Source organism: Pundamilia nyererei, unplaced genomic scaffold (genome assembly GCF_000239375.1).
Source record: "Pundamilia nyererei isolate P.nyererei 1_Seehausen unplaced genomic scaffold, PunNye1.0 scaffold00216, whole genome shotgun sequence".
Lineage (NCBI taxonomy): Eukaryota > Metazoa > Chordata > Actinopteri > Cichliformes > Cichlidae > Pundamilia > Pundamilia nyererei.
Window position 1 is genome coordinate 254,787 of NW_005187617.1, and position 11,176 is coordinate 265,962.

General features: G+C 46.7%; 1 protein-coding gene across 1 annotated transcript in view; it reads left to right on the plus strand.

Annotated features, from left to right (window-relative positions):
- The window catches only part of LOC102209886 (IQ motif and SEC7 domain-containing protein 2-like), a 166,787-nt gene that overhangs the window by 136,008 nt on the left and 19,603 nt on the right, over window positions 1–11,176 (plus strand). Inside the window, exons 4-13 of the mRNA XM_013914690.1 lie at window positions 805–973; window positions 1,515–1,682; window positions 2,282–2,455; window positions 2,558–2,653; window positions 4,324–4,922; window positions 6,403–7,314; window positions 8,378–8,536; window positions 9,348–9,470; window positions 9,563–9,729; window positions 10,371–10,510. Of these exons, the coding sequence (XP_013770144.1) occupies window positions 805–973; window positions 1,515–1,682; window positions 2,282–2,455; window positions 2,558–2,653; window positions 4,324–4,922; window positions 6,403–7,314; window positions 8,378–8,536; window positions 9,348–9,470; window positions 9,563–9,729; window positions 10,371–10,510 (2,707 nt within the window). The remainder of the gene's footprint in view (window positions 1–804; window positions 974–1,514; window positions 1,683–2,281; window positions 2,456–2,557; window positions 2,654–4,323; window positions 4,923–6,402; window positions 7,315–8,377; window positions 8,537–9,347; window positions 9,471–9,562; window positions 9,730–10,370; window positions 10,511–11,176) is intronic.

Here is an 11,176-nt window from a genome sequence, read left to right on the forward strand (position 1 = left end):
GATGGATGGACGGATGGATGGACGGATGGACGGATGGATGGACGGATGGATGGACGGATGGATGGATGGATGGATGGTTTTGCTGGGTTTCTTCAAGCTTAGACCCAGTTAGGTGCAGTTGAACTTTTGTTCCACTGTGTTTGGGTTGTAACTGTGATTAGGCCATTTAATAAATGTCAGTAACATTCTTTTGTGGTTTGCTTTATTGGAGTTTGCTACAGTTTTGGTCTTTTTCATTCAGTTTGTATTTATCTGACTTAGTCTTGCTGATCCAGCTGATTGACTCTGTTCAAAGGGTTTAATTTGACCCTTTTGATGTGTTTAGTTTGTTTTTATGTAAGGTCCAGTTTTGTGGTTTGATTTTTGGAGGTGGATATTCTGAACAGAGGGATGATGAGGATGGACACTCTGGTAAAGTGTGGTTTGTTCTGTCAGTTTGTCCGGTTTAGTCAGTGTGCAGCTATTTTATCTGAATCTATTCATCTTTCTCTTTTCCCTTTCTTCCAGTTTGCTCTTTAACCTCCTTTCCTTCCTTTCCCTTCTCTTCCTCCCCACCTCACCATCTGTCCCACAGATTTCCTTTCTTCTTTTCCTTTTCTTTAAGTCCATTCTTCCGCCTTCTTGCCGTCCTGATTCTGTTCTCAGTTGTTTGGATCAACTTTCCTCCTGCTTCTCTGCATCCCACAGCTTCTCTCCCACCTTCTGTTTCATTATTTCAGCGTGATTTCACCTGAAATCAGCAGCATCTGCAGATGGATAACCCGTCCTCTCGTTCTCCTCGTGTTTTTGTCTCTTTCCTCGCAGTGTGGAGGGCGACTCTCAGTGTCCAGAGGCACTCACCTTTTCTGATTCATCCTTTGGCCATCCACCTCCCTTCCATCGCTATAGCAACAGCCCCCTCTCCAGCCCCTGTGACCCCTACGGCTCTCCCTCCTCCGGTGGGCCCCTGGGAGCCTCCCACACACATACACAGGTACCAACCCTAAAACACATGCACCGTCTATCTGCAGCTACTAAAGGTGTCTGAAGTTTATTCTGAAGCTTATGAAAGGAGGTGTCGCCTTCAGCCACATTTGTAAAAATCCTAATCCCCTCTGTGAAGAGCTCGGTGGCCCCGTTCTGCTGTAGTGGGACATTTAAGGTGGAAGGGCTCGCTTCAAATGAACACAAAGTTGATCTAAACCAGCAAACATGGTTGAAACAGCAGCGATATCTCGTGGGTCACCGGGGCAGGGGAACAGATGTTGATGCTGTATGACAGAGGTCCAGAGCTCAAACCGTGGATCAAATTATTCCAATGAATAAATTAAACACATTGATCTCTTTTTTAATCCAACGTTCGGCTGAGAGATAATTAAACTAAACCATTTACTTTTTTTTTTTTGACCAAATTAACAGTCTGACAGTAAAACCTGTATCAGTGGATTATGTGTACTGTCTCCCTGAAGTTACCCTGAATAAATAAAAGCAGAAGTAAATCTGATTACATGTCTTCTCATCATGTCCTCTTCCAGGGCAGCTCACCCATCTCGCCCCCCAGCCCAGCGAGCCTCGCCTGGGCTCAGCGCAGCCGACACCAGCCAGCCAGCCTGGCGCTCCGCAAGCAAGAGGAGGAGGAGAGCAAACGCTGCAAGGCTCTATCTGACAGCTATGAGCTCTCTACAGACCTCCAGGACAAGAAGGTACAATGCCACAACAAGTCGGCCTCATAAGTAACACCTCTAAAAACACCACTGGAGCGGTTCCTGTGAGAGGTTTTCCATGTAATCGCCTCCATTACAAAGCAGCCTTTTCAATCACCCGCAGGGTAGAGGACACATCAGGACACCTTTATTTTCTGCCCTTCCTTTTATCCGTAATGCACACAGAGGCAGAGACACAGCAACGTGGAGCATGGACCAATAAGGAGGTTTACATAGGGAAGAGAAAAATTAGTGAAATAATATGTATTTACTTTCAAATGAAGCAAAAGTAAAGGTATATAGTTAGAAATGTTAGCAGCTAAGGAGCAGAGCTGCCTTTGGAGGCACGAGGCGTCATTTAACAAACCTCCTTATTGGTCCGTGCTCCTTTTGTTTCCACTGCAGTTTAGGAACGGTCAGATGTGCCGAGCGGTGTAATAATTTTCGGTTTACTCACTAAAAACACAAAACTACACACATCGTAACACGCAACATCACAAAGGTTCGCTGAAAGTTTCTGCTGTTTTGTTTCCTGTAAATGCAAAGATCGTTTCTGCTCTTCCCTCTCTGTTTGGTTGCGTGATCGTACGGCCTGATAGGTGGAGATGCTTGAGAGGAAGTACGGGGGCCCGTTCGTGTCCCGGCGGGCAGCGAAGACGATCCAGACGGCGTTCAGGCAGTATCGCATGAACAAGAACTTTGAGAGGCTTCGCAGCTCCGCCTCAGAGAGCAGGATGACCCGCCGCATCATCCTGTCCAACATGAGGATGCAGGTACACACACTCTCACACACACCTGTAAAAAAGCACATAATGAAACACACCAGGTTCTGCTCGGTTTGTTCTAATAATGCGTTGTTTCTTCGGTGGCTGCAGTACTCATTTGATGAGCGTCAACCACAGGGTCAGGGACCGCCAGGTCAGCAGGGCTCAGAGGACGCCGGAGATGTGGACGACTCCTTCTCTAAGCAGGTAGAGATGTTTGAGCATCTTCAACAGTCATGAAAAATGTTTAAAGAACACGGTCTGAAGTACACATGTGCAAAACGTGCACAGCATTATTACAATAAAGGAATATAATTATAATTCATTCATAAAAGAGTTTGTTGATACATAGTAATTATTATTCCTCAGGCAAAAAAGGATGTGGGGGTATTGTTATTACCCCACCAAGCTGCAAGGATGGGTGGATGGATGGGCGGGGGCTGCGTGGACAGAGCGGGGCGGGGCTGCAACGTAAAACGAGGCAACGTAGAATCTTCAAATTGATGCCATAGGTGTAGCTACTAAAACTCTTAGACGAGTTCAAATCTAAGTAACCTTGGCCTACCTGAGTTCAGAGGTCAAATCTTCTGAAAATCTTGTGAATGAAATAACTTGACAACGAGGTGACGTAGGATTTTGAAATTGATGCCATAGGTGTGTCTGCTTGGTGAAGTTTATCGAGTAAAACACCTTCATGAACCTAAAGAAGTCCAGTTGCTTCTTTTTAAGTCCTCAAAAGGTCTGAGTTATAGCTCAGGACCATCCGACCTTTTAAAAGTAATATGTAAAGTTTCAAAAGTAATCTCCGACTTGCTGCTGATCAATGAAAATAAACTCATTTTGTCATAATCTGTACATTTTTTAGTTCACACATAATACTATCTAGATTATTAAAGTCTTTGAGTCTTTGAGATTCTCCAAAGCTGAAACAAAACTGCTCAGTTTGGTTTATAAAGCTACTAAATCAGAGGTTGCCAGTAAATACAATAGGAATCTGGGGGAAGCTTTATTTTCAGCAGTTAACCTCTAGAAGTGTTTGAATATTCTGAGTTTAAAAGGGAGAAAATCTCCGCTAAATGCTGGATGGTCTTAAAAGAGTCGCGATTATTGGAAAATGAATTGGCCCAGACAAGGATCCCTGTGGAGCCCCACAAACAAGCTTTCAACTACAGGACTGTTAGCAGCTGCTGTCCCAGCGGTCAGGGCAGCAATTAACACTGAAACAGTCACTGAAGTGCAGGTTTGGAAGTAAATGTTCATTGATTGGGACCAATGGATGCTGAGGAATCTCCGTCCTCTGAGACAGGAGATGTGTTTCAAAGTTTTAGAAAATGCTAATAGGCGGACCTTAACATATTTGTATGCGTAGATGTTTCAAATTAAAAGCCCGCTGGATTGTGCAGGAACTGTTACCTTGAGCCTAAAACCAAACAAATAAATATCCGCGTAGGCGAGGCACTCAGTGTGATTTGCAAACATGATTTTATCCTTTTTTATGCAAAGACACACACACAGATGTATATTATATTAAAAACTAACAAAGAAGTCAGCCTAACTCAGATGATATCTTGTATATCTGTTATAAAGTGCTGGATGTCCCAGAGTTTCCTGAAGCTAAATGAAAATGAATCAGAAGTGATTAGAGCGGATCCCCGGGAGTCTCTTCCCATCCTGCGGCAGATTCTTGGCCGTCTCTCAGCAAAGGTCAAACAAACAGAAAGAAACATGAGTGCAGATTTCCACAGCCGTCTTTCTCCTGACAGGAGTTGTGCAGCGATTTTCTTCTTCTGACCTTCTCATCGTCAGCTCGGGATATTTTTTCTCTTTATATTTTCTCTGTATTTTCTGTGTCGTGACGTTACGTTCGTGCACTGCAGGTTAAGTCCTTGGCAGACTCCATGGACGACTCCCTCACCTGCCAGTCCGGCCGTGAAGACTCACAGGAAGCGGGAGGAGATGGAGAGGAGGACGATGACGAGGACGAAGAGGAGGGCGATGAGGAGGAAGAAGAGGAGGAGGAAGAAGGGGAAGAGGACGAGGAGGAAGACGAGGAGGAAGACTACAGACAGTGTGCGTGGCGCAACAGCACGACATCTTCCCGACGTGCTGCGGGCCGGACGGGGGGAGGAGGGGGGAGGGCGGGGGCAGGAGGAGGTGCCTCCATGCATGAGGACAGCACCGCTACCTCCTTCAGTGATGTCACCCTGTACATGGATGAAGGCTGCCTCCCCTCCTCGCCGCTGTCCCGTCCCGCCTCCAGCTCTGATACAGAGTACTGGGGAGGAGGGGGAGGAGGAAGTGCAGGGGGGAGAGAAGACAGCAGGGAGACGGAGGGAGGCAGCAACACGAGCCGGAGGAGCAGCACCCCCTGCACAGAGTGTCGGGGCGAGTACAGAGGCAGGGGTGGAGGAGGAGGACATCTCCCCGTCCTGACCATCGAACCGCCCAGCGACAGCTCAGTGGACATGAGCGACAGGTCAGCAGCACTTAAACGTCTCATTTCGCCTTCTGGATGAACTCGTTCAGAATCTGCATGAAAACAGACGCAGACGCGAGCGTCCTCACCAGGGGGCGCTGTAGGACAAGGCCGCATGCACGGTCAAAACACAAAATTCCTGCAAGACGTTTGAAATTAGTCAATACTTCACATGAACACATGAAGTCCATATTTAAAAGATGAGCTTCCAGCTCGTCACTGCTGACCCTTAGAAACACTGCAGGAACTTTAATGAATGATTCACTGTAGAGCTGGGCGATATGAGATTGTTTCATATCACGATATGTTTTTTTCATTTCAGGCGATAACGATATCACGATATCAGCCAAATAACTATATTTGTAAGATTTAAATGTGCCGTTGCTCACAAGTAAAATGTGAAATAATCAGCAGCTTGTTTTGATTTAAATATTTATTTCCCATAATAAGTTCAACAGGGTAGATGTACTTAAGGAACACGAGACTTTTTCAGATAAATAAAGGCAAATATTGCAAACTACACAAAAGGCAATTATTAATTCTAAAAATAAATCTTAGTTTGTTTTACAGAAGAACAGACAAAACTGACTAACTTTTGTCAATATCAAATAAACTGAGAACTAAAAGGAAATTCTCAATCTGTCCTTGTTGTGTAGCTGAGCTTTTCAAACAGTTGTAACAGTTACGTTAGTCTGACAAAAGCCGAATGACGAATTAGCGCTTCCAGTCAGAGACTGAGCATGCACCGCTTTATTGTATTTCCAGACGTGCTTCCGGCACAATTTACAGTGCACGCTACTTTGTTTTTGTCAGACTTGAAATAGCCGAAATACCTTCACACTACGGAACTTCTATGGCTCTTCCGTTCGACAATCTCTCCGGCGTTGGAACCATCATCTGTTTTCTCTTCGGTAACCTTCGGTCGCGCTCTCGGTTGATTTTCCTCTGGTCGGAACACTCATTTCCTCCATTACCCGGGCGGCACGGCGGCTGGCGGCTTCCCAAACAAATACACATGTGCGGCTTGGCACTTGTGCTGTACGTAACAAGCCACGTGACGTGACGCTGCGGCTGTGATTGGTTCGGCTCTGCGCTACTTAATTTGGATTGGCTGTTCTTTTTTATGTTTTTTAAGAGAACAAGAGCGGTGAGGCCTATCGCAATAGTTTAATATATCGTTCTCGTTCTATCGCCCAGCTCTACTTCACCGTCAAGCCTGGAAGCTACGTTCACCTTTTAAAGGAGGTCTAAATGAAAGTGAGACTTTATTAAAGTGCCTGAACCCTGCTGTGTTTCTAATGTAGTGATTTTACTCATATGTTTATAGGCTCAACCTCTAGTTTTACTTTATATAGCAGCCTGTATTTTTCCATTCCACATCCTTACAATCCTCCGTCAGTATGATTACCGCTTTGCTCCATTAGAATCAGGTGACTAGAAGATGTGCAGTCATAATTCATTGTATCGTTCCCATCTTCAGGTCAGAGCGAGGGTCTATCGGACGCCTGGTGTACGAACAGGAGCCGTCAGGAGTCGAGCGGGGAGGAAGTGGGGAGAGGGATAGGAGGGGGGGAGGAGTGGAAGGTGAAAGCGGAGAAGATGAGCGAGGAGGAGGAGGCGGAGGAAGCAGCGAAGCCGAATCTCCGCAGGGAACCATCAAACACAAACCCAACGGTCGCTCAGTCGCCACGGCGCAGGGACAGACTCGCAGCCCCTCCAACGTCCCCCTGCCGATGCCTTCGGCCCGCACCCTGCCCTCGCACCCGCTCCCTCACCCACTCCAGCACCCCCACCCTCACCCTTCACCCATCCCCCACCTCCCCACCATCCTCGACCACCACCCTCAGTACACCCAGCATCACATGATGCACATGCACCACGGACACGGCGGCAGCCCTTACATGCAGCACGCTCACCACTTCGCCCAGCACCACTACCACCACCTGCACCATCAACACCACCACCTCCCTCACGCTTACCCCGAACCCCCTTCTTCCCCGCTGCCATCTCCCGTACCGCCCCTCACACCTCTCTCCCCCCTGCCACCGCTGACGCCCTCGCCGCTGTCCTCGTCGTCCTCTGCGCTCCAAAGCATGGAGGCGCAGCAGCACCACGCTCACCACCCCCACCTCCACCACCACCACCTGCTCTGCTCTGATGGAGACAACGAGAGCGTCAACTCCACCACCACCAACTCCAACGATGACACAACGGTCAACAACTGCAGCTCCGGCTCCTCGTCCCGCGACAGCCTCCGGGAGCCAATCGGAGGAGCTGCGCTGGGAAAGCAGACCTACCAGAGGGAGAGCCGTCACAGCTGGGACTCACCTGCGTTCAACAACGACGTGGTGCAGCGGCGGCAGTACCGCATTGGACTCAACTTATTCAACAAGTAAGAACGTCTGCAAACATAATCCAGAAGACTCAGAGCAATAATCGGCCTCCTGTGAGTTCAAAGAATCCAGGCATAAGTCAGATCAGTAACACCTGATGTCAGACACAAAAGTACAACATGGAGGAAACTGTCTGCTCATACTGCAGCAAACAGAACAACATATGTAACCCATATGTAGTGTCAGACCATCTCTTCTTCGTCTGACAACAGTTCAGAGCCTTCTTGGTTGTGTCCTTATTTCTGAGCAGGGGGGTGGAGAGATAAGCACCCACACTGTTAGCAGCAGTGTCATTCAATTTAATTTTATTTCTACAGCTCCAAATCACAACAACAGTCGCCTCAAGGCGCTTTATATTGTACAGTAGATCCTACAATAATAGATGCAGAGAAAAGCCCAACAGTCATATGAGCCCCTATGAGCAGCACTTTGGCGACAGTGGGAAGGAAAAACTCCCTTTTAACAGGAAGAAACCTCCAGCAGAACCAGGCTCAGGGAGGGGCGGGGCCATCTGCTGTGATTGGTTGGGGTGAGAGAAGGAGGACAGGATAAAGACATGCTGTGGAAGAGAGACAGAGATGAATAACAAGCATGATTCAATGCAGAGAGGTCTGTTAACACATAGTGAGCTTGGAACTTCCTCAGAGTGTCTGGACGACGCTCTGAGGAAGTTAGTGAGTCGTGTTGTTAGAATGTTTCATTCAGCATTAATGATGCCTTCATAGACGTTTAAGTTACCCGTACTGTTGTTGATAACAAGTTAGATGTTAGCTTTAAATGTTAGATCGTGTGGAGGGGCTGAAGAGAGCACTGCCATCCAGTGTTGGTTTTTAACCTGCTCCCATGTGTACAGAGAATTCTCTGGACTCTCTGAATGTTTTACTGAAATTAAGTTTCTAAGTTTAGAGGAGTTTTTTTTATGTATCAGAATTTTAAAAAGCCAAAATATTAGACTTCTCAGCAGCGTAGAACGGAGCAACCAATAAAAACAAGACAACCAATAAAAAGAATTTCAGTCCCAGAGCAAACAACTTAAGAGGCCGTGTTTCCTCTGGTCTACAGGAAGCCAGAGAAGGGGATCCAGTACCTGATCGAGAGGGGGTTTGTGTCAGACACGCCAGTGGGCATCGCCCGCTTCATCCTGGAGAGGAAAGGCCTGAGCAGGCAGATGATCGGAGAGTTTCTGGGAAGCCGGCAGCAGTTCAACAAAGACGTCCTTGAGTGAGTGCAAATGTTAAAGTCCTTTCAGTGAATGTTTTACTGTGGACAGGTGTCTGCGTTTATGTGGTTACAAGGTAGGCTTGTCCTAACTGAGCGATAATTATTGAAAACAGTGAAAGTTTAGCTTTGACTGGGGTGAAAGACATACCTTCACAGGGTGGTGAAGCAGAAAGAAAGCTGCAGTCTATCTAAAGCCAGGGAGGAAAGCTGGCAGTGAATGTGTTTATCATTAACAGCACAGAAAGATCTGACTGTAATTAAAGTATCCAGTGACTTAAGTCTGCTTTTACAGATCGTTTCAGCTGCAGCTCTCACAGTCTGAGAGAAATGACTGAGAACATGAACAAAGCCTGTAATACATCACTGTGTTGAATCATATCACAGCGTTTCCTCAGACTCACTCCCATCCAATAAATTCATCCATGCACGGATTTGTATTTTTTATTGATATTTACTGAGAAAGACGACTTTAGATAACCTCTAACTCTTCAGGACATCCTGCTACCTCGGGGGGATCTTCTGGAAATGCTGACACTGTTTTCCAGAGAACTGGTGGGTCAATAGGCAGTGGTTTCATATCTTATCTTAAACATACCATGCTCTGCACCAGGTAAGGCGGTATGAGCGGTGATGTACCTCAGAGAATCATTAACTACCTTCATAGTATTGAAACACAGCCTTAAACCTGAAGGGACCACATTAAACCCCGACTCCTGCTTCACAGGCTTCTGAGCTGTCAGGAGTAGGTGAAGACGAGGCTTAAGGAATGCGTTTGTGGATAATGATCAGCGTTTTCTGTCTCTTTCTTTAGCTGTGTCCTGGATGAGATGGATTTCTCAGGGATGGATCTGGACGACGCTCTGAGGAAGTTCCAAGCTCAGATCAAAGTTCAGGGTGAAGCCCAGCGGGTGGAGCGGCTGGTGGAGGCCTTCAGGTATTAAACGGCGTCGCGGAGGGTTTGATCAAATATCAACGAGCTGAGTCGTCTGTGCAGTTTGTGATGCTCCCCTTTCTCTTGCTCTGCAGTCAGCGATACTGCGTTTGTAACCCGGTGCTGATCCGGCAGTTCCAGAATCCAGACACCATCTTTATCCTGGCCTTTGCCATCATCCTCCTCAACACAGACATGTACAGCCCCAACGTGAAGCCGGAGAGGAAGATGAAGCTCGAGGACTTCATCAAGAACCTGCGTGGTCCGTATAGCAGCGCCCCCATAATCAGTCTGAAACGATGCAGGGCTGTAAAATGTTCAAATGAGTGTTTGAGTCTGAGAGCAGCAGAAATGCTGCAGGCTGTCATCATGTGAAACCTCATAAACCTGCAACAAATAAATGGTAAAACTACAGTTTAGGAAAGAGGCTGAAACCTCTTGACCTCCTGGTGTGGACAATGTCCGCTCCATGTTAAAGGATTTTTTATCCGCTTGAAGCATTATTTAACTGTTAGCATGTGGCTAAAACAACACAGCAGTTTGCTGTTCATTCTCATGTCATTTAACTGATGAGATCCAGAGTGAAACACTCGGTGCAGCACTGCAGTGTGCTCTGAAGCTAAGAGTGAAACTTTGCTGGTGTTTGTGCTGTTTCTGTCTGTGACTCATCAATTTAGCCAAAACGCTTAACGTCAGATTTCTAGAGAATGACACATTTTTGTCTGACGACAGCTGGAACAAATCTGACTAAGCATGGCACAGACAGTCACTGAGATCACAGTCGCAGACAGCAGCCAGCCATGTGGATGAACTGAGGAAAGGAAGCACCGGATGATAAAACAGGAGTAAACATTGTGCCTGCACAAAAGATACATGTCAAACTCTTACCTGTGATCCCAACAGGTGTCGATAATGGTCAAGACATTCCCCGGGACCTGCTGGTGGCGATCTATGGAAGAATCCAGAAGTGGGAGCTTAGGACAAACGATGACCACGTGTCCCAGGTCCAGGCGGTGGAGAGGATGGTGGTCGGCAAGAAACCCGTAAGACGCTCGTACACCCCGAGATGAAAATATCTGTTACACTGCACAAAGGTTCCAGGTGGATGCTTTTAAAAATAGCATCATGATGGGTTTTTATTTATAACTTAACTTTATAGCAACAGCAAAGCTTTTGATTTAGCCAAAATCCAAATCCACACATTTATCACATCCAGACTGGACTACTGTAACTCCCTCTACTTGAGCCTCCAACACTCGTCTCTTTACCGGCTTCAGGTAGTTCAGAATGCAGCTGCGCATCTCTTGACAGGTACAAGAATCTGTGAACACATCACTCCAATTTTAGCCAACTTACACTGGCTCCCTGTTAAATATCGTATCAATTTAAAATTCTTCTGTTCGCTTTTAAAATTCTAAATAATTTAGCACCCAGCTATCTTTCCGAACTCCTCCACTTGTACAATCACAATAGAGCACAAAGATCGTTCAATCAGATGCTCCTAGCTCAACCCAGGTCTCGACTGAAGTCGAGAGGTGACCGGGCCTTTGCAACCGTAGCACCTGGAATAACCTCCCTGTTCATGTTCGTACCGCCGAGTCTATTCAGTCTTTTAAATCACATGGATGGATGGATTCAAATTCAAAATTCAAAATTTATTTATTTATTTATAGATGGATGGACGGACGGATGGACGGGTGGGCGGGTGG